Source organism: Ranitomeya variabilis, chromosome 7 (genome assembly GCF_051348905.1).
Source record: "Ranitomeya variabilis isolate aRanVar5 chromosome 7, aRanVar5.hap1, whole genome shotgun sequence".
Lineage (NCBI taxonomy): Eukaryota > Metazoa > Chordata > Amphibia > Anura > Dendrobatidae > Ranitomeya > Ranitomeya variabilis.
The window spans coordinates 97,239,691-97,263,253 of NC_135238.1; the positions used below are offsets into that span (position 1 = coordinate 97,239,691).

Sequence of the window (23,563 nt, forward strand, 5' to 3'; positions counted from 1 at the left end):
CACTGAACCGTGAATATATGAACCATGAATATGTGTGGGGTAGTCAGGGTTTGGACCCACCAGTCACCTGAGCCCCATGAATACGTTTGTGAAAGCCTGGAATGGGACCCACTGATCACCTGGCTCCATGGAGATATTCGGAGAAGCCAGGTTGTGACCCTCCAGACAACTGGCCTTGTACTTCAATGGACTTGTCCTCTTCCTAAGCTTGTCGTTACCTCCACTCTGTGTGCGTAGCCCAGTTGGGGTAATCAGTGCTGGAAGCTCTAAAGTCACAGCTGCTGTTATCCCGGCAAGTCAGCGGAAGGGTGAGACTGTGCAATTTTGCATCATCTTGGGTATTTTGCAGATTTTTTTTTTATGTGTTGTTTGCCTATTTTGTGGTTCAATAAAGCATTGCCACATTGTTTTACCCTCACCCTGTATTGTCTGAGTAGTATTACGCCCACAGTAGAAGGAGAGCGGCGTTTGGTGGTACGATCCCTGGTCCATTCGGTTGCGGCTAGCAGACCAGGGCACCCGCTGACCCCCCATGTCTCCACACTGACATCTAGTTTTTGTGACAACAAAGACAGTTTGATGAATGAGGCCTGATGTAGCTTTTCTTGTAAGAAATTGTCATGATAGATTCATGAATTTAAAATATATGGACACTATTGGGTACATTTTTTCTTGCATGCAAAAACAATTTTGCAATTGAGTTTCATTAATAATTTTCCACCATTTGACTGTTTTGTTTCCCAACACAGTGATGGATGCTGAATGAGTTAACTGAGAATCCATTGGTTGGTCAGCTTGTTCTCAAAGAAGAGTTTTTCACTTTTATCTGGCTGCTTCTGATCTCGTCACAGCTTATTTCTGACCTTTAATGTTCAGCTCAGTCTGTGGTCATAAGTCAGCACAGAGGAGCTCAGAAAAAAATAAATAAGAGTAGCAAACTGTCCTGTCAGATTGAGCTCATTGATAGATTCTTAATAACTCGTTTTGCAGTCCGCAATAGACAGTGCAACACAGAGGCTATAGATGATAAATATATAAATTGTTCAAAGTTATCAAAACTCTGTTGCAAAAATTCAGTAGCCCAATATACAAGCATTTAAATAAAGTAAAAAAAAAATAAAGTCCCCTATGGCTTCTGACCTTTTTTGATACCTTCCTTTTTATCTTCTTACTTCCCCAGAGGCTGATTGTATGTCTGGAAGAATCTCTGTACATACACAATATAAGAGACATGAAAGTTCTACACACTATCCGAGAAACACCCCCAAACCCTGCAGGTATCCAAAATGTGTTTGTTAGCTTTGTTCTCAATGTCAAACTACGTCCAACTTACATTGTCCTTTATAATAGTTTTTTTTTTTTTTCATTATTCGAGCTGTGTAGGATACATTTTTGTGATTTTTATATTGGAACTGAAGCTTATAGAAGATACTCGCCTTGATAAACAATATATTGTAACTTCTTTGTCTTCAATCGATAGTTTCATACTAATAATTGCTCAAAGTGACTATGTAATCCTTCTGTTCCCCATGCTGGAAGTAAGTATTTAGTAAGCCAGGGGTGGGCAATTAATTTTGCCATGGGGCCGCATGAGAAATTGGGATGATTTTAGAGGGCCACACTAATATAATTACTGTATTTTTCGGACTATAAGACGCACCGGACCATAAGGTGCACCCCAAATTTGGGGTGAAAATTGCAGAAAAAAAGATTTTTTTCTAAGATGGGGGTCCGTCTTATTGTCCGAATTTACAGTATCTTACCTAAGGGCTGGCGGTGGCAGAGCAGGGTCACAGGAGGCATGGCATCGGCAGAGGTGGGGTGATGTGGTGTGGCGTGCACCTGAGCAGGGTTCCTTCCTGCTTAGGTGGGCGACGCCACGGCCTGGTGTCCATGGGGGTGTTGCAGCAGTGGTGTGGCGACGGCAGAGGTGCGGTATGGCGTGCGCAGGGTCCCTTCCACCGGTGAGGTGACGCAGCGGCCAAGAATGCAATGTGAGCAGCGGACCCGGGTTGAATAACGGTGGCGGCGGCCACCTTCCCGAGGCCGCGCATGAGCAGATGGAGTGCTGTGCTTCACGGGGCTTCAGGAAAATGGCTGCGGGAGGCCGCGCGTGCGCAGATGGATATCACGGCGGCCATTTTCCTGAAGCCGAGATCTAAATCTGCAAACTCGGCTTCAGGAAAATGGCTGCCGCGATCTCCATCTGCGCAAGTGCGGCCTCCCGCGGCCATTTTCCTGAAGCCCCGTGAAGCACAGCACTCCCATCTGCGCACGCGCGGCCTCGGGAAGATGGCCGCCGCCAACGATAAACAGGTGATCAACCCGGCTCTGCTGCTCACATTGCACGTGACGTACAGGGCCGATGCGGAGCTCAGCCTCTTGTGACTGGTGGCATAATGCTGCCTCCGGTCACAAGAATGATTGACACAGCCGGGAGCCAATGGCTCCTGATGCTGTGTCAATCACATCCTGACCCTCGACTCTGGAGGAACTGTATGTGCTGCAAGCGCATACAGTTCCGACAGCGTGTGGATGAGCTCGGAGCCTTCACTCCAGCCGCCAGCGGTCCTCCTCAGAAGCGTCTGGCGGCTGGCCGAGCGGTGCCGGGGGCGGCTGTCAGAAGTGACAGCTAGCTGGCGGGCCGTTTAAAATCATCAGGCGGGCCGGATGCCCAGGTCTGTAGTAAGCAAAGATGAGGATTATCAAGTCAAACAAAAAAAAAACAAAACCCAAACAGTTGGATTGTACAGTATTTATTGTTCCACCATAAATACACTGTGTGCAGAATTATTAGGCAAGTTGTATTTTAGAGGATTATTTTTATTATTGATCAAAAACTATGTTCTCAATCAACCCAAAAGACCCATAAATATCACAGCTTAATAGTTTTGGAAGTTGGAGTGTTTTGGTTTTTTTAGATGTGGCTATCTTAGGAGGATATCTGTTTGTGCAGGTAACTATTACTGTGCAGAATTATTAGGCAACTTAATAAAAAAACAAATATATTCCCATCTCACTTGTTTATTTTCACCAGGTAAACCAATATAACTGCACAAAATTTAGAAATAAACATTTCTGACATGCAAACCCCCCCCCCCCCGAAATTAGTGACCAATATAGCCACCTTTCTTTATGATGACACTCAACAGCCTTACATCCATAGATTCTGTCAGTTGCTTGATCTGTTTACGATCAACATTGCGTGCAGCAGCCACCACAGCCTCCCAGACACTGTTCCGAGAGGTGGACTGTTTTCCCTCCCTGTAGATCTCACATTTTATGAGGGACCACAGGTTCTCTATGGGGTTCAGATCAGGTGAACAAGGGGGCCATGTCATTATTTTGTCTTCTTTTAGACCTTTACTGGCCAGCCACGCTGTGGAGTAGTTGGAGGCATGTGATGGAGCATTGTCCTGCATGAAAATCATGTTTTTCTTGAACTATACTGACTTCTTCCTGTACCACTGCTTGAAGAAGTTGTCTTCCAGAAACAGGCAGTAGGTCTAGAAGTTGAGCTTCACTCCATCCTCAACCCGAAAAGGTCCCACAAGTTCATCTTTGATGATACCAGCCCATACCAGTACCACACCTCCACCTTGCTGGCATCTGAGTCGGAGTGGAGCTCTCTGCCCTTTACTGATCCAGCCTCTGGCCCATCCATCTGGCCCATTAAGAGTCACTCTCATTTCATCAGTCCATAAAACCTTTGAAAAGTCAGTCTTAAGATATTTCTTGGCCCAGTCTTGACTTTTTATCTTTTGTTTCTTGTGCAAAGGTGGTCGTTTTTCAGCCTTCCTTACCTTGGCCATGTCCCTGAGTATTGCACACCTTGTGCTTTTTGTTACTCCGGTAACGTTGCAGCTCTGAAATATGGCAAAACTGGTGGCAAATGGCATGTTGGCAGCTTCACACTTGATTTTCCTCAATTCATGGGCAGTTATTTGGCGCCTTTTTTGCCCAACATGCTTCTTGCAACCCTGTTGGCTATTTGCCATGAAACGCTTGATTGTTCAGTGATCACGCTTCAAAAGTTTGGCAATTTCAAGACTACTGCATCCCTCTGCAAGACATCTCACAATTTTGGACTTTTCAGAGCCCCTTAAATCTCTCTTATGACCCATTTTGCCAAAGGAAAGGAAGTTGCCTAAGGCCATGTTCACACGCTGCGGTTTTTGCTGCGGATCCGCAGCGGAATTGCAGCTGCGGATCCGCATCCTTTTTCCATGCAGGTTACAGTACAATGTAACCCAATGGAAAACAAAACCCGCTGTGCCGACGATCCTTTTTTCCCCTGGAAAATCCGCACGGATTTTCTGCGGAAAAAAAGAAGTACCATGTCAATTCTTGCTGCGGATTCCGCTCCTGTTTTCAACATGCACCAATAGGAAAGTGCTGTTGAAAACCCGCAGAGGAATCCGCAGAAGAAACAGTCGGAAAATCAGCAGTGCAGTTTTGCACTGCGGATTTTCCAAAACAGGACCTGAAAAAAAAAGGATCCAAAAAAGGATCGTGTGAACATAGCCTAATAATTAAGCACACCTTATATAGGGTTTTGATGTAATTAGACAACACCCCTCCTCATTACAGAGATGCACATCACCTGATTTACTTAATTGGTAGTTGGCTCTCAAGCCTGAACAGCTTAGAGTAGGACAACGTGTATAAAAAGTATCATGTGATCAAAATACAACTTGCCTAATAATTCTGCACACAGTGTAGTGTAAATAACTTTCTAATGTATCTTAAAAACGTTTTTTTTTAATCTTCATTATTCAGGAGTGCACCTCTCCCTAGCCTCCTTGATTGTTGGGAGGCTGCTGCTCCTGCTTGGATGCTGACTGGTCAAACAAGCAGCATTCTTGCACTTTTGGCCTGAACTGTGTGCGCTCATATTCAGGAATATTAGAAAGCTGCTCCAGGAGTCTGTTAGTCTCAGTCCAGTGCTTACAAGCTCAACCCCAAAGAGCTTGGAAGGCCTGTGCATGTCTAGCCACAGATTTTAGACAATGTTGGCAGGTCTCCTTGACAATGAGCAATAAACTCAAAAAGTAAAGATATCTGGAGAACGAAGGCAAAGTTTAATATTAAGCAGATTACAAAGCTGCATGATTTTGCAATTTTGCCCTCCTAAAAAGAATGGAACAAGCCCATAATAGAAAAAAATGCCTCTTTCTCCACTTTCATGCTAGTTCCCTCCCTCCTTCCAGCCTGTTTCACTGGTCTTTCTACTTATTATCTGAATTACAGAATAAAATCTATATACAGAAAGTCTAGAGAGCCAACGTTACATGGTTCAGGCAACAGAAGTCTATAAAGAGGGCAATAGGAGTCGTCACTGGAGGGCGACTGAGGCAGGGAGATGCACAAAGACATGGCTGCAGCTTCTAATGAGTGTTTTACCTCACCCTAGTGCTTGATTCACAGCTGTACTTCTCAGTACTATTGTAGAATGCCCACAATGCTGATCCTGCTTCTGAGGTCATGCTATACACAGATTGGGAGCAGGGTCTTCTCTCTGTGTGCAGTGGTGTATAGAAGATGACATTGCAGCTAGTCTCCAACCACTCCAGAACTAAGCTTAGGGAAACATTGACAACTGGAACTGTTCTGAAACTTCTAACGCAGATACCAGTCATGGAATTGTCAAAAATAGTGTTATTCCTCATGTATACACACATTAGCTTTTCGTGACAAATCACATAAAATGGTAATTAACCTTTAAACAAGAAATAAATCCGAAAGGGTGAGTAATCCTAAATAATACCCAGTATGATGATCGTGGAGGCTCAGAACTCTAGCTGTAGCTTTAAGGCCTCATTCAGATGACAGTGATTTTTCTTGTACATAAAACAGACTGTAGCTAATCAGTGTTCTGGATTAGAATTTCATAATTTTTCGGTCAGTGTCCATTTTTACCATCTGCACTTGATTTTTACCAATGAAAAAATTAGAATATTGCAATGTTGATCACTCATAGCACACAGATTATTCAGTAATGATACCCTTACACTAATAATAATTTTTTCTATGGTGCCAACATATTCCTTGGCACTTTACATTTTAGAGGGGACTTGCACAGACAATAAAAGACATTGCAGAATAACAATCACGTAAACAACTTTTCTCCTTCACACCAAGAGGAGTGAGGGCCCTGCTTGCAATTTTACAATCTATGGAGGAAATAGGGCAGACATGAAAGGTGGATGGTAACAATTGCTTTCATTGTCCGGCCCAACCATCAATGTAATAAATAGGGTGTTCACATAATGCTGCATGAACCTGTCATCTACCCGAATGTGTAAAAATACAGACACAAAGGGCTATTAAATGCATAAAGTGTGTGAGAACTGCTGATACGAGGGTCCTGGTTTTGAAGAAAATTTTCTGTGGGCAAAACAGGTATAGTTGGATAAATATGTTGAGGTGGTAGGCCAGTCTGAAGAAATGCATTTTTAGGGCACGTTTCAAACTGTGGGTATTGGTGATTAATCTAATTGTCCTGGGTAGTGCATTCCAAAGAATTGGCGCAGCACAAGTGAAGTCTTGGAGACCGGAGTGGGAGGTTCGGGATTTGTTAAGCTTAGGTCACTAGCAGAACAGAGGGCACGGGTAGGGTAGTAGAGTGAGATGAGGGCGGAGATGTAGAGTGCTGCAGAAGTGTGGAGCGCATTGTGGGTGAGAGTGATAAGTTAATATTAAACTGTGTAGTGAATGGGTAACCAGTGCAACGACTGGCGCTGGCAAGAGGCATCGGTGTAACGGTTGGTGAGGTATATGATCCAGACAGCCAAGAGAGACAGATATACATCCAGTCATTCAGTCAGCCAAGACATCTAGCAATCCAAAGAATTAGAGACTGTTCACAAGATAGAGCCATGATGTCTTGACTGCTATCATGAGGTCCTCAGATTTGACATTGTACGGGATGTCAGCTTAGGGGACCACGGCCCCGGCTGAAAAGAATACAGATCTGCTCCATTGACCATCACTGAACCGTGAATATACGAACCATGAATATGTGTGGGGTAGTCAGGATTTGGACCCACCGGTCACCTGAGCTCCATGAATACATTTGTGAAAGCCAGGAATGGGTCACGTGGCTCCATGGAGATGTTCGGAGAAGCCAGGTTTTGACCCTCCGGTCAACTGGCCTTGTACCTCAATGGACTTGTCCTCTTCCTCGAACGAATGAAAGGATGTAGGGAGTGAATGAAAGATCTGAATAGAGTGTGACCCCAAGACAGCGGGCATGTTGCTTGGAATAATGGTAGAACCACATACGGGAATATTGTGTCTAAGAATGTGGATGAGATAGATGCACAGCCAGTAATTCATATAAAGGGTGCTAACACCTGTATAGAGGAATCAGTCCAAAGCACAGAAGAAAGGAATACAGTAAAGGTATGTTTCCACTATCCGGATTGCCGGCGCTTTGGACGGAGCGGATAACTCGCTCCGCCCAAAGCGCTACCTCCTTCTATACACACAGTGATTCCGGATGTGTGCAATGAACACAATGAATCTCCGCACCCCATTTATAGGGCCCTGTGTTTTACCTTGCGGCCTTATGAAACAGACATGCTGCAATCTAAAAAGACGAGCTGCATGTCCTGAAACACAGGGCCACCGGGTGCGTGTTCGCACGCATAGTGGAGATGGGATTTCATAAAATCCCCTCCACTATGCTGTAACATCTAGACGCTGCGGATTGAACGCTGCGGCTCTACGCCGTGTTCAGTCCGCAGCTGTTCTGGATGTAAAACAGCCTGTGGACACATACCCTAATGTTGTGCCCACCTATATATTAGAAAATATAGTTTATTTATTTATTTAGACAGCAATACTCCAAAATTAAAAGCAATTAAAACCAAAATGTCCACATTGACATTCTATATTCAATATACCCTGTATATAGTAATAATATCACAGAGGAGTGGCACTGCCAATCCAAGTATTTGTGTGCCACGTAATCAGGTATGAATCTCATGCATGCACACACATAAAGATAAATAAACCTAGAAAATGTATTATATATGAACTAGCTATTGAACCCGTTCTACGCTCGGGTGGCGAGCATTTATATTGGTATATGGTCACCATCCTGGTATGTGCTGCTCCCATCTTGCTCTCCCATCCTGTCATGTGCTGCTCCATCCTGCGCCCCCATCCTGTCATGTGCTGCTCCATCCTACACCCCCATCCTGTCATGTGCTGCTCCCATCCTCTCATGTGCTCCCATCCTGCGCCCCATCCTGTCATGTGCTCCCATCCTGCGCCCCATCCTGTCATGTGCTCCCATCCTGCACCCCCATCCTGTCATGTGCTGCTCCCATCGTGCGCAATCATTCTGTCATGTTCTGCTCCATCCTGCGCCCCCATCCTGTCATGTGCTGCTCCATCCTACACCCCCATCCTGTCATGTGTGCCCCCATTCTGTCATGTGCTGCTCCCATCCTGTCATGTGCTCCCATCCTGCGCCCCATCCTGTCATGTGCTCCCATCCTGCACCCCCATCCTGTCATGTGCTGCTCCCATCGTGCGCAATCATTCTGTCATGTGCTGCTCCATCCTGCGCCCCCATCCTGTCATGTGCTGCTCCATCCTACACCCCCATCCTGTCATGTGCTGCTCCCATCCTCTCATGTGCTCCCATCCTGCGCCCCATCCTGTCATGTGCTCCCATCCTGCGCCCCATCCTGTCATGTGCTCCCATCCTGCACCCCCATCCTGTCATGTGCTGCTCCCATCGTGCGCAATCATTCTGTCATGTGCTGCTCCATCCTGCGCCCCCATCCTGTCATGTGCTGCTCCATCCTACACCCCCATCCTGTCATGTGTGCCCCCATTCTGTCATGTGCTGCTCCCATCCTGTCATGTGCTCCCATCCTGCGCCCCATCCTGTCATGTGCTCCCATCCTGCACCCCCATCCTGTCATGTGCTGCTCCCATCGTGCGCAATCATTCTGTCATGTGCTGCTCCCATCTTGCGCCCCCATTCTGCCTGTTCCTGTTTCCATTCTGCCATATGTTGCTCCCATCTTTCTCTCTCCGGCTCTACTGCCCAAGTGCGGCTGTACTGAGTACGGGCGGCTGTGCTGAGTGCGGGCGTCTGTGCTGAGTGCGGGCGTCTGTGCTGAGTGCGGGCGTCTGTGCTGAGTGCGGGCGTCTGTGCTGAGTGCGGGCGTCTGTGCTGAGTGCGGGCGTCTGTGCTGAGTGCGGGCGTCTGTGCTGAGTGCGGGCGTCTGTGCTGAGTGCGGGCGTCTGTGCTGAGTGCGGGCGTCTGTGCTGAGTGCGGGCGTCTGTGCTGAGTGCGGGCGTCTGTGCTGAGTGCGGGCGGCTGTGCGTGGCGGTGGTGAGTGCGGGCGGCTGTGCGTGGCTCTGGTGAGTGCGGGCGGCTGTGCGTGGCTCTGGTGAGTGCGGGCGGCTGTGCGTGGCTGTGGTGAGTGCGGGCGGCTGTGCGTGGCTGTGGTGAGTGCGGGCGGCTGTGCGTGGCTGTGGTGAGTGCGGGCGGCTGTGCGTGGCGGTGGTGAGTGCGGGCGGCTGTGCGTGGCGGTGGTGAGTGCGGGCGGCTGTGCGTGGCGGTGGTGAGTGCGGGCGACTGTGCTTGGCTCTGGTGAGTGCGGGCGGCTGTGCGTGGCTCTGGTGAGTGCGGCTGCTGTGCATGGCTGTGCTGGGGGCCTGAGCAGGCGGGGACACTGGCACGCTGTGGGGGTCAGGGCCGGAGTCGCCGCTAGCTCAGGCCCCCCGGCACTTGCTATATTTACCTGTCCCCCCGTTCCACTGCTGCGCGCGGCTCCATCTTCCGGGTCCTGTCCTCTGGCTGTGACTGTTCAGTCAGAGGGCGGCGCGCATTAAGCGCGTCATCGTGCCCTCTGAACTGAACGTCTCAGGCAGAGGATGTGGAGGACTGAGGCTCGCGCAGCGGTGGAACGGAGGACAGGTAAATATACTCACCCTCCTGGCTCCGTGGCTCGTCCCTGCTTCTCCGTTGGAGATCGCGGTGTGCGTTCAGTGCTTACGCATACCGCGATCTCCTGGGAGCTCACTCTGTGGGGTCCAGACTGCGCCGGCACTTGCGCAGTCTATAAAGGCTTCGGACAGAGTGACGCTCCCAGCGTTATATTATAGATCTGACGTATGCACAAATAAATAATTAAACCCAAGTTATAAGGTGAAATATGACAATAGGAAACAAGATAAAGTGCTAGTGTATAGGCTTAGTAACAATGCTATGTAGTTAAATTTAGATGTGCTTAGATAATGAATGAAAAGAGGGACATCCCTATATAACTAAACAATAACCAGACATGCCTATATAACTAGCCAATGATAGGAGATGGCAGTCTAATGCTATGCAGTATATCAAACCAGAAAATGTGGAATCCACGATCATGAAAAGCATTGGCAGCCAGCGATGTCAATGGAGAGAAAGCCCACTAGTATTGCTGCTCAGGTCCGCTTCATCAGGGGAAACCCCACAAGTATTGCTGCTCAGGTCTGCTTCATCAGGGGAAAGAAGATTGAGACTGGGGAGAAAATAACCTATATATACAGTAATTAGTAATTAGTGTAATTAATGCCAGTGGTATAGTCTGCTTGATGGCAGATCCATACGAAGAGTCATTGATACGCTTACGTCAGTGAGCGCACACAGAGGAAAGAGAAGCATACGATATATTACTGCCAGCGAGACTTGCCAGCAACATGCTCAGCACATGCACAGACATCTCGTAAGGATTGCGCGTCACTTATGTGAGAATGAGATCTGCTTACATCAGTGAGCTCAGACGCAGGAAAAAGAAGCTTAGATTACTGGCAATGGGAGTTGCCAGTAGCATGTTTAGTGCATCCGCTGACTGGTCACATCCGCTTATACCATAGTATATGGTATATGCGAGCTGTACATTCTAGCATACATCAGGATATATGAGCATGATATGTGGGTGGTCATTGATATAGGAAAAGAAAACCATCATAAGGGGAGATAATAATAATAATTTTTATTTATATAGCGCCAACATATTCCGCAGCGCTTTACAAATTACATATATGTATACTACAATACATTTGACTTTACTGGTGAATAGTACAGTACATACAGGTGAAATTGATAAGTACTACATATAATATAAATAAAATATGCACATTAATCCACTTCAATAGAATACATGCAAAAGTATGAAATTAATTGGATAAGTGTCCAGAACTTTCCCTTACATCCCGGTATATATGTGCAACTATAAAAGACAAATAGCAATTGTGCATCATGGCATAGACATGGACCTGATCTAGGCATGTGTATGTTACTAGCTGCGCTGCTAGACATGGACATGTGGCATAAGGGAGTACCGTATATACTTGAGTATAAGCCGACCTGAGTATAAGCTGAGGCACCTACTTTTGCCACGAAAAACTGGGTAAGCTTATTGACCCTAGTATAAGCCGGGTATGTATTGTCCCCACATCCCTATCGTGGTATGCATGGCCCCCCAGTCCCTGTCGTGGTGTGCATGGCTCCTCAGTCCCTGTCCTGGTGTGATTGACGTCCCTGTCCTGGTGTGCATGGCTCCCCAGTCCCTATCCTGGTATGCATGGCTCCCCAGTCCCTGTCAGTTGTATACATGGATCCCCAGTCCCTGTCCTGGTATGCATGACTCTCCAGTCGATGTCATTGTATACATGGCTCCCCAGTCCCTGTCCTGGTGTGCATGGCTCCTTACCCCTATGTATGATTCCTGTTAAAAAAAACAACAACAAAAAAAAACGGGCGTGGCCTGACTGTCCTTCTGATCGGTCGCACTTACCCGGAGCTCCTGCACCGAAGTGCTTTTTATAGAATATAGGGACCTCTGAAGTGCCAATTTCTGGCCCCTGCACGGAGAGCCCTCTACACCCTTCACCAGGGAGTTATCACAGCGCTCTCAGAGCTTATTTTGTCTCTCTGGACTGCCGTTATTCCTGAGAGGAAGAGACGACGCTGTATGCAGGCGCCATCTTGAGATCTGCCCTGCCGGTAAACTAGGTTGCTCCACAGAGGTAACGCTGCTGATCGCCGCCCTTACCCCCTGGCCCCGGCTCATCACTCACCTGTTCCTGCCCGGATCGGGGGCCCGAAGAGACTTCTGCCGCTGTGATCACATCTCCCGCCTTCTGCTCCTGAGTAGGGAGGCTGCGACGTGGTCCGAGGCTCTCAGACGGTCGTGGTGTGAGACCGACTGCCTTCCTTGCTGCTGTGCTCTGCGGCTCTCCCACCCCATCGGTGGGTCCCGGCTCTGTGTGCTGCTGTGGGGACGCTGCAGCGCCGAAGATTTTACCGCCAATTCCGGCGCCATCTTTGATCCCATCCGGCTGCTGGGGATCTGTGCACTGTCGGTCTGCGGGGTGAGGTGCATTGTTTCCGCTCTGCTACACTGTGTTATCCTCTGCCTGCAGTTTGCCTCCTGCTACTTCCTGCTGCCCCATACCCAGTGATAACTGGTAACTGCTAAATGGTAACTGCTGGTGTTTGTTCCTATAAATAGGCGATATAAAAACAATCCAGGTGGCTTTTTGTGACGACTGCCATATTTTTACCCAAGCAGTGAGAGGTTTTTCCACAGTACCCTTTTAGTATCTCCCAGACTGCCTTCTAACTACTAAGCTTTCCCTGTTAAGAGATCTCAACATAAACATTTGAGTCTAAAATTTTCTTCTTATTCCAGAACATGCATGGAAAGAGTTCTGCACTCATTTTTCTCTCATTAATGATCCTACAGCGACACCTAGTGTCGACTCCCTAGAACTTGTTCTCACTTCATAAAATGAGCTTATAATTTTTCTTCTTTTGTCCAAGTTGTGAACACAGCTATTCACGTTTTAAGACGCCTCATCATGGTTAAATCACAAAAAGAACGTGAAAAATTAGCGAACAAAGCTATTGCAGACGAACAGAAAAAGAACACTCATGGAGATCTTGACAAATATCTAAAGAAGAAAAGTGATTCTTCCTACACTCCGTCAAGGCGTACCCTTAAAAAATCTATCTCTATGGACAATATGGATGACTCCGGATATCAGTGGAGACGACTCTGATAGTGAGACTGTCTTGGAAGATACTGCCCCTATTTCCAGAGCCTTTATGAAGAAACTAATGGCCCAGAATATGAAAACTCTTCTGGAGGAACTGTCGGGCATGCGTTCGGACCTCCAGCAATTGGGGCAAAGAGTAGAGGTACTGGAGTCGGCTTCCACAGAGACAGTCGATGCCTTAACCGGCCTCCAAGACCAGGTCCTTAAACAATAGCACCATCTTAACATTGCTTTGTTGGCAGCGGAGTATCAGGAAAATAGGAGCAGGAGGAGAAACATTCGTATAAGAGGGATCCCGGAGTCCTTTGCACGAGAAGCCTTAGAGAAAGTAACAAGAGAAATTTTTACCAATCTCTTAGGCCAAGAAAGAGCATCTACAATTATTATTGAAAGAGTGCACCGTGCGCTGAGACATAAGCCTAAAACTGACAAACCGCCCAGAGATATCATTTGCGGTATTCTCAGTTATGTTGATATAGCTGCTGTTCTAACAAGTGCCAGAGAGCAAGAAAAGATTATATACGATAACTCTCAAATTCAGCTATTCCAAGACCTGGCTTCCTCCACCTTAATGAAAAGACGTATCCTACTCCCCCTTCTCTCTGCCTTAAAAGCTAAGAACTTGTCGTATAAATGGCTTTTTCCTTTTGGTCTAGCGGTTACTGCAAAAGGTCGGCAGATTGTGGTTCGTACTCCAGAGGACCTGCCAAATCTCTGGGAGTCACTTGATATCGACCCAATTGAGCTTCCCTCTTGGATGCCTGTTGACACCAGTTGGAGACTTCCTCCGCTTACCAAATCACAAAAATGGTCCCTGAAGAAAAAGCATACTTCGCCGAAAGTCAAGAAATATGACCCCAAGAAACACCCTCCTTGAGCATCCTTCTTTTCGATCTCACTTTTTCAAATATGTTTTTCCTCGCATTCTTTCTCATTTTGATGTCCACGGATCTCCTTGGACTGTTTATACATTAGTCTGTTCTACTTTATTTTGTCATATTCTCTATTCGATATTTCCATTTTTAGGTTCACAACTTGGACTATCTCGCCCATGTTTGGGTATAACAACACCCCCCCCGCGGTGGGCGAGCTAATGCTTGTAATAAGTTTGATGGTTATTTTGTTCTTCTCTTTTGTCAGGTATCCGGTTGAGACAGATTTCTCTACAAGACATGGCGAGTACGAGTAGTCGGGTGGGTTTAGGGTCCATCACTGTAGCTTCTTTCAACGTTAAGGGGCTTAATTCTCCTGCTAAGCGAAACCAAATCCTTTCGCTTTTAAAAAAACAACACTCTCAAGTTGCTTTTCTCCAAGAAACCCACTTCAAAATTGGTAGGACCCCTAACACATCCTTTTCCTCCTACCCCATATGGTTTAATAGTTGCAGTACATCCTCCTCTAAGGGTGTCAGTATTGCCTTAAGGAAGGGCCTTCCCTTCCTACTTAAAGATAGTTTGAGCGATCAGGAGGGCAGATATATATTTGTTAAAGGGACATTAGCTAATACCACAGTTACTTTTGCCAACTTATACGCTCCCAATAAACACCAGGTACAATGGCTTACCAAAACACTCGAAGTACTGCACTTATTTGGGGAGGGACTTCTGATTGTGGGGGGAGACTTTAACTTAACTCTCAATCCTAATTTGGACGCATCTAGCGGGTTATCTCCTATTTCCCAAGGGCTGAGAAGAAAACTTCTATACAATTTGGATTCCCTAAATCTTATAGATCCCTGGCGTATTCTCCATCCCACCACTAAAGATAACACATTCTTTTCCCCCCCCGCACTCTTCTTATCACCGTATCGATCTTCTTTTAATCCAGTCCCAAGCCCTGCACTTAATTAAGTCTGCCGATATAGGTTCAATCACAATTTCTGACCATGCCCCAATCTTTATTGATATTACCATAAATACTTTACCCCGTCCCGCAACGTCCTGGAGATTAAACGAATCTTTACTGGACATCCCTCAGAATTTTGAAAACAAAAAATCTATTATCTCACATTATTTTGAAGAAAATATCATAGAGGACTCCCTCACACCTAATATTTTGGAAGCACATAAGGCGGTACTTAGAGGTGAACTCATCTCCATTGGTTCTTATACCAAGAAAAAGAAAGAAAAGGAAATTTTATCCCTTTTACACCAAATAAGTACCGTAGAGCGTCTCCATAAAAAGTCTGGCGCTCAGATGTTTCGACAGGACCTCTCCTCCCTTCGCTGTAAGCTAAAAGACCTACTCAATGTCAATTCTTCAAAATTATTTTTGCACTGCAAACATAGATTTTACGTCTACGGGAACAAGAGCAGTAAGCTCATCTCCCGAATGCTCAAAACTCAAAATGGTAATAAATTTATAAAACATATACACACAAATTCTAATTCAAGGGTGGAAAGATCTGATGAGATTGCTGAGGCGTTAAGACTTTATTATGAATCCCTTTATAACTTAGACCCACCTGAACCTATGAAGGACCCTCTGACCACCGCTGAAAGGATTCAACAGTTTCTGTCTCCCCTCTCCCTCCCTAAAATCCATCCCAAGGATTATTCAGTTCTACTCTCCCAAATCACTCCTCAAGAAATTAAAGACACCATACATTCAATGGCTAATAATAAAACTTCAGGTCCGGATGGTTTCCCTGTGGGTTACTATATAAGAAATTTTTAGACTTTTACCTCAGCTAGTTTCTCTCTTTAACACATTCCTGTCAGGAGACTCTCCATCTAAGCAGACTCTAGAGGCTCACATTACCGTTATTCCTAAGGAGGGGAGAGATGGCAGCTTTTGTGGTAATTACAGACCTATTTCACTGCTTAATACGGACATAAAATTATGGGCAAAAATCCTGGCTTCCAGAATTAATACTGTTCTGGAGTCCTTAATTCACCCTGATCAAGTGGGCTTTGTTAAGGGCCGTGAGGGTAAAGATAATGCCACAAAAATACTTCTAGCCATTTCCTACGCGAGACGTTCCAGCACCCCTTTGACCATTCTATCAACAGATGCCAAGAAGGCCTTTGATAGTCAGCTGGCATTACATGGTATGCACCTTACGGAAGTTTGACTTTCCTCCTCCTTTTATAGATGCCATCATGACTCTATACTCCACCCCAACTGCCAGAGTCAGGGTGAATGGTTTGCTTTCGGATCCCTTCGCGATTGGAAATGGCACCAGGCAGGGCTGCCCTCTCTTGCCTACCCTTTTTGTGCTGGTGATGGAGACCCTGATTCAGAAATTAAGACAGGAAACAGAGGTTAGAGGTCTTGTAATAGACCAATTTGAATTTAAGACAGCAGTCTTCGCAGATGACCTCTTGCTCCTCATCTCAAACCCCAAAACAGCCTTCCCCAATCTTCTGGCCTTACTTGAAGAGTTTGGTATTGTTTCCAATTTCAAGGTTAACATGAACAAATCCGAAGCCTTGAATGTCTCCTCATCGGAGGGGGTGGTTTCCAGACTGAAACTGCTCACCCCTTTTAAGTGGCCTTCTGAGAAACTAAAATACCTGGGTGTTTTCCTTACGGCAGATCCTTCCACACTATATAAACATACCTTCCCTCCTCTGTTAGAAAAATTACAATCCTTGCTCAAATCATATGATTTGCCCTACCTTAGCTGGATTGGCAGGATTAATATAATCAAATCCTATATTCTCCCCAAAATCTTCTACCTTATGAATATGATCCCCATACACCTCCCTAACGCGTTCTTCTCTCTTTTAAATAAACTGATTTCTAAATTTATATGGAGAGCTAAGAGAGCCAGACTTCCCTTCAAAATCCTCGCCCTACCAAAAAATGCCGCAGGTCTTGGACTTCCCAACTTCAAGGCGTACTACCACGCTATACACATAGCCCGTTGGGTGAACCTAGTTAAACCTAGGCCCGAACGCAGCGCTTCTAGCCTGGAACTTACTCTGTTAAGTAAGAAAGCGGAAATTTATCTCTGGACCTCTGTTGTCCCCCCACCCCACTCCATAGATGCAATAACGAATAATACTTTAGCTATTAGGCGAGATATTATTCCTAATAAACTACCGCAGTGTCTGTTTTTAGATAACATACCTTTAACAATTATCCCTTGGCTCACAGACTCGAATTATGTGGATGTATACGATTTATGGGAAACCTTACCTAATCTACCTATTTCGCATCTTCTCTCTAATCAGATTCAGTGTGGGGAGGCGTGGCCTCGAGAGGCCATTAAACGTCCTCGCGACTTCCTACAAAAATACCATATTCAACTTATCATCTCTAAATTCAAGTCCGAAGTCACACATAACTCCGACTGGCTCTGGCTGGAGCTCTTTCTTAGGTTAAAATCCCTGCCACCAAAACTTATTTCTAAAATATATGTCAACCTTTTCTCCCCCTCCTCTCTTTTCAAACCACTATATCTTTCCTCCTGGGAATCAGAATTGAACTTGGCGTTGTCTCCTAATGAGACAAAACAGATTCTAAATAATTCTCGCTGTTTCTCCAGGTGTGTATTGCTACAGGAAAACGCCTTTAAAATCCTTTCCCGCTGGTATAAAACCCCTGAAAGACTCCACCACTTAGGCCTATCTGACTCCCCTCTCTGTTGGAGATGTTTGAGTTCGGTAGGTTCCCTCTTCCACATCTTCTGGCAGTGCCCAGTGATTGCTAAATACTGGATTGAAATATTTAATTTCCTCCGCAAGCTGGGAATAATTAAAAGAAATGTAACCCCCCAAGAAGTCCTGTTGTCTCTCCCCTCAAAATCGTATAACCCTAAGAAACATGATTTACTCCCTCTATTGGTGGCCGCAGCTAAGCATTTGGTTTCATTGCATTGGAGACAAACGTCCCCCCCTTCATTAAGTGAATGGATATCCAAAGTCAATGAAATACGGAGGATGGAGGAATTGTCCAGTTGGGATTCTCGTACGCATGACAAATTTCTCGCTATATGGCTTCCCTGGGTTGCCCTATAGTCGCAGTGATTGGACCCGAACTCCTCATTTAATTTGCATACTCAGCTTAGTTTACATCTACTCTTGGTTACTCGCCATGTATCCCACCTGTTTTTTCAGTGCCTTATAGTTTTATTATGTCTCTAACCTTTAAACAGCTCTGGTCTTCATGTTCCTGTACCCCGGAGCTGCGGTTTCTTCAACTCATCGTTCATTGATCTATACCTGTCTGTTGTGTTGTTCAGTTTTCTCATTTAATGACTTTCATCTGTTGGTTTTTACTATTCTCTGGTGGGGCTAAGTATCCCCACGACACCAGTTTTGAATCTTTTCAGATGTAAGTCCTTGTATGTTTTATTTTTTCTGTATTTTTAAATTTCTAAATAAAGAATTTAAAAAAAAAAAACTCTTCCTGCCGAGTAATCACGTGGCCTCGCTCATTAATGTAATGAATATGCACGCCTCTCCACTCCAATAGGCGTGGTGTGCATATTTATTACCTTAATGAGCGGTTCCACGAGACCACTCGGCTGGAACAGCTAGAGGTGGCGGCTTCCGGAACGAGATGCAGTGCCAGCACCGAGGGCGCTCCGGTAGGTGTGTATGATGAGTGCTGGCAGCCGGCTTTGGCCTCTGTGACCCGCTGCTCCGACGCCACCCCTCCCCAGCCGGCATTCTGGGACCGTGACTCGTGTATAAGCCAAAGGGGGCGTTTTCAGCACAAAAAAAACGAGCTAAAAATCTCGGCTTATACACGAGTATATATGGTATATGTAATTGGATGCTTGACATGGACAAGTATATGGGGACATACACTCTTATGCATCTAGTAAATGGAAGAATAACATTGTATATCATTCATTGCTTATATAGCGCTATCCTATTCCGTAGCGCTTTACAGACATTATCATTACTGTCCCCAATGGGTCTCGAAATCTAAATTTTTTATCAGTATGTTTTTGGAGTGTGGGAGGAAAGTGGGGAATCTGCAGAAGCCCACACAAACACGGCGAGAACATACAAACTCCATTTATCATAGTATAAATAAGCATATAAAATTAAATTATCGATACAGAAAATTATGTAATAATCACATAATCTAGCTACAAGTTTAAGCACGAAATATAACGTGCATTGAATAAGCAATGGCTGCATGATTTGTGGCTGTAGGACAGCCGCAACATCAGGAGATTGCCTGTGATCCTATGCTGTAATGTCTGTATACTCTTTTGCTTCCTCCCCTGCCCAGGAGCTGTGTAATAACCAGTTCCTGCACAGTCAGACACAGCCATTACACAGTACACAGCAGGGGCTCATTTATAATATTATCTCAGCACAGGAGCAGCTTAAGGCCCCGTCACACTTAGCGAGATCGCTAGCGAGATCGCTGCTGAGTCACAAGTTTTGTGACGCAACAGCGACCTCAGTAGCAATCTCGCTATGTTTGACAGGTACCAGCGACCAGGCCCCTGCTGTGAGATCGCTGGTCATGTCGGAATGGCCTGGACCTTTTTTTGATCGTTGAGGTCCCGCTGACATCGCTGAATCGGTGTGTGTGACACGGATTCAGCGATGTCTTCACTGGTAACCAGGGTAAACATCGGGTTACTAAGCGCAGGGCCGCGCTTAGTAACCCGATGTTTACCCTGGTTACCATCGTAAATGTAAAAAAAACCAAACACTACATACTCACATTCCGGTGTCCGTCAGATCCCTTGCCGTCTGCTTCCCGCACTGACTGACTGCCGGCCGTAAAGTGAAACCACAGCACAGCGGTGACGTCACCGCTCTGCTGTTAGGGCCGGCGCTCAGTCAGTGCAGGAAGCGGACGCCGGGGGACGCGAAGGTGAGTATGTACTGTTTGTTATTTTACATTTTACACTGGTAACCAGGGTAAACATCGGGTTACTAAGCGCGGCCCTGCGCTTAGCAACCCGATGGTTACCCGGGGACCTCGGCATCGTTGGTCGCTGGAGAGCGGTCTGTGTGACAACTCTCCAGCGACCACACAGCGACTAAACAGTGACGCTGCAGCGATCGGCATCGTTGTCTGTATCGCTGCAGCGTCGCTAAGTGTGACGGGGCTTTATTGAATCACATCCAATTGTGGAATTAATTATTATTCCAAGATCTATTGATTAAAATCAACTTTGTGGGAAAACCCCTTTAAAGAGTGCTGTATTAAAAAAGTATGTATGAAATCTCTTTCTTTGCTGTACCTATTATTCTCACAGTTACTTTGTGTATTTTAAGGCCTTTGCGCTCTGTCAATTAATGGAGACAATTGCTACTTGGCGTATCCAGGGAGTGCCACCATTGGAGAAGTCCAGGTCTTTGACACTGTTAACTTGGTGAGTGATGGGTATGTAAGTGTAAGTATGTCTTAAACATTAACCTCTTCCTGCATTCAGGTATCATTTTACGTGAATGCATTGTCACACGTGGGCATGCAGTACTGTCCAGTGGGTGGTCTGGACCCAGGAGCTGTGCCCATACCATCCACTGGAGGTGCCCGCTGTGATATATTGTGAAAATGTGCACTGTAAAACAAAATTAAACCACTTAAAAAATGTAGTTAAATAAAAATGTTTCCACTGTTTATACTTTACAGAGAGCAGCCAATATGATCCCTGCCCATAATAGCCCTCTGGCAGCGTTGGCTTTTGATGCAAGCGGCACAAAACTGGCAACAGCTTCAGAAAAGGTAATGTTCTTGTTTTGTGTAAAGCGCTGTAGCTTCTTTTCTAGAAGGAGATCACTAGTCAGGGCTTTCTATTTAATCAGTGTGCTACATTTTGTAATGACTATGGATGGATCCCACTGATTACCATTGGTCTGGCAGGGTTCTTCATGTCTTAGGCTACGTTCACATTAGCGTTAAGCTAATGTGCGTCGGGTTTGCGTCGGCGACGCAGCGGCGACGCATGCGTCATGCGCCCCCTATACTTAACATGGGGGACGCATGCGTTTTTTTTTGTTGCGTTGTGCCACACATGCGTCTTTTTTGCCGCAAGCGTCGGACCAAGAAAACGCAACAAGTTGCATTTTTCTTGCGTCCGATTTTCGGCAAAAACCGACGCATGCGTCGCAAAACGCAGCGTTTTTGCGTGCGTTTTGCCGCGTTTTTGCGTGCGTTGTGCGTTGCGTCGCCGACGCAGCGGCGCACAACGCTAGTGTGAACGTAGCCTTACTGCATCGCACGGAGCTGACTGTAGGAAAGAACTACCCTGAGATACCTGTACAGAAAGTGTCGGGATCAGCTCTGTTGGTTTCCCTTCGGTCATGTTTCTGTTGTATGGAAATAGCTTTGCTATTGTTAACATTGTTACCTATGACTCTTGTGTTTGAAACTGTTAAACTGTAAAGCGCTGCGGAATATGTTGGCGCTATATAAATAAAGATTATTATTATTATTATTATTATTATTATTATTATTATTATTGCTTGCTGCTGTTTGCCTGTTAAAAGGAAGCCTAATTAGCTGTTTTGTGGTATGATATATTGTCAAGTGAGGATGTCTTTTAATTCTGCATGTTAATATGGCCTATAACCATTCCGTCTTCAGTCAGTAAGACATAAAGGGATTCTGTCTATCTGATAACCGATGTTAAAATGTGTTGGTTCCGCATCATTAATGTAGAACTAAAAGTAGTTTCACAGTAAATCTAGATTTATTAGGAGTACAAAACAAGCTGAACCAAATCACAGAAAAACCCCTATATTAAAAACTTACTTCTTTAGTAATCATTATTCTAACATTTGGTGCACACAAAACCATCACCAAAGGAAAAAACAGTCATAAAACTTTTATAGAAAAGGCCTTAGGAGGTGCCTGACCCTATGGTCTAGTACTCACTAGCATCCTACCTAACAGCGGAGGTTGGCACCCTACAACCTACGCCGTGGCGCCCCCGCTCACCGTCGGCTGTCCCTTCTAATCTTAGAATCCCTATGGGACAGTGGGTATGGAAAGAAAAAGATAAAGTACCAATATAAATAGCTTAATAAGATTATTTTGGGCCCAGATAGATAAATACTGGCCCTATATTCCGGCCCTACCTCACAGCGGGGGTTGGCACCCGTAAACCAATAACGACATGTGGCGCCTCCACTCCTTGACGCCTGTCCCTAGGGCTTACCCTTATAGAGGAACATAAAATGCTAAAGTGCAGGGAAGCCAAAACCTACATGGGCAATATAAATTGGGCTTCAATTAACCGTTATTTCCACTTTAGCCATAAGATACAGTATTGGCATTAGTTCCAAAGGGCCCGTTTTATGGGTGCTGATTAATAAACCAGGTAAGGAGCCTTCCACCTCCAATCAAAAAATAGGACTGAGGGTTTTCTAAAGACGATGCTTAACATCCATTAGCAACCTCTTACTGGATGTACCCAACCTCTCATAAAATATCCTGCCCAACCATATGTATATAGACAAAAGCTCATAATAATGTGTTTATGAAGATCAAAATATAACTCGACGTGTTTCCCCTCTCAAACTGAGGTTCATCAGAGTATATACACATCTCATTGATAATTGCTACTTAGCTCCATAGATGGCGATGTCCATAGCAATGATCATCAGCACATAGGGCCAGATAGTGTGCCTTGAATGAAGTGCCCAGAACACCCAGATTATAGACTCCATTGATTACAAGAATAAAATCACGAGTGCATACATACCAGGAAGTAATCACCTCCACATACCTATACACCACATGTGTGGAGGCGGTATCCAAGTGCTTATACAGGCGCAGTAGCGGAAGCGGCCACCTGTCAATCGCTGCATAGCTTACTTCCGGTACCCAATGCGCAGTAACGGAATCGGCCACTATGTCATCGCCGTACATGGATACATCCGGCGTCCATGCGCTTCACTGGCGTTCTAAAGTTGCGCAGGCGCACAAGATTGCGCATACTGTATGCAATGCGCAATAACAGAAACAGCCACCAAATTATAGCCGCACAGGATCTGTGTTTTCCACTAGCGTTCCACATTGCGCAAGCGTACTAAATGTACGTACCAACATCATATGCGCAATAAGAGAGAACAGCCACAGCGTTGTTATAGCACATCATTTCTTTGGTATCTGTGGATTTCACTATTATTCCACATTGCGCAGAGGCACAAATTGTACCTCCAAAATTACCGGTATTTCTGCATTTTACCAAAATTCTCACACCTGCGTCTAGGATTTAAAAGTAGACGCAATGGATCATGATTCATTCTTGCATTCCACAGGTATCCCATCCGGCGCATGCATAAGCCATAAAGGCTCAAATGCTCTTTACAGCCCTATCTAAATGATGCATATATCTGCATAGGACCTAACTGGGTGCTATAGGGAGAACATCAGGTCCTGGTGGGAGGTCCCTCGAAAATTATATTAAAAATAGAGTTGTGCCTAAGGGACCTAAGGCTATGCATCTCTCCAGCAAAGAGAACTAGAACACCCGAGCTCCTACATAAGTGGCAGAACGAACTTGTCGATAGTTCAATTAGGTTCATGCAGATACTTCTACAGGAGGAAAGAAATATTTTTGATA

General features: G+C 45.5%; 1 protein-coding gene across 3 annotated transcripts in view; it reads left to right on the plus strand.

Moving 5' to 3' along the window:
- WIPI2 (WD repeat domain, phosphoinositide interacting 2) overlaps window positions 1-23,563 on the plus strand; it is a 195,741-nt gene that overhangs the window by 100,780 nt on the left and 71,398 nt on the right. For all 3 annotated transcript variants that reach the window (XM_077275602.1, XM_077275603.1, XM_077275604.1), the window contains exons 4-6: window positions 1,181-1,277; window positions 20,268-20,365; window positions 20,626-20,718. In XM_077275602.1, coding sequence (XP_077131717.1) covers window positions 1,181-1,277; window positions 20,268-20,365; window positions 20,626-20,718 — 288 coding nt within the window. The remainder of the gene's footprint in view (window positions 1-1,180; window positions 1,278-20,267; window positions 20,366-20,625; window positions 20,719-23,563) is intronic.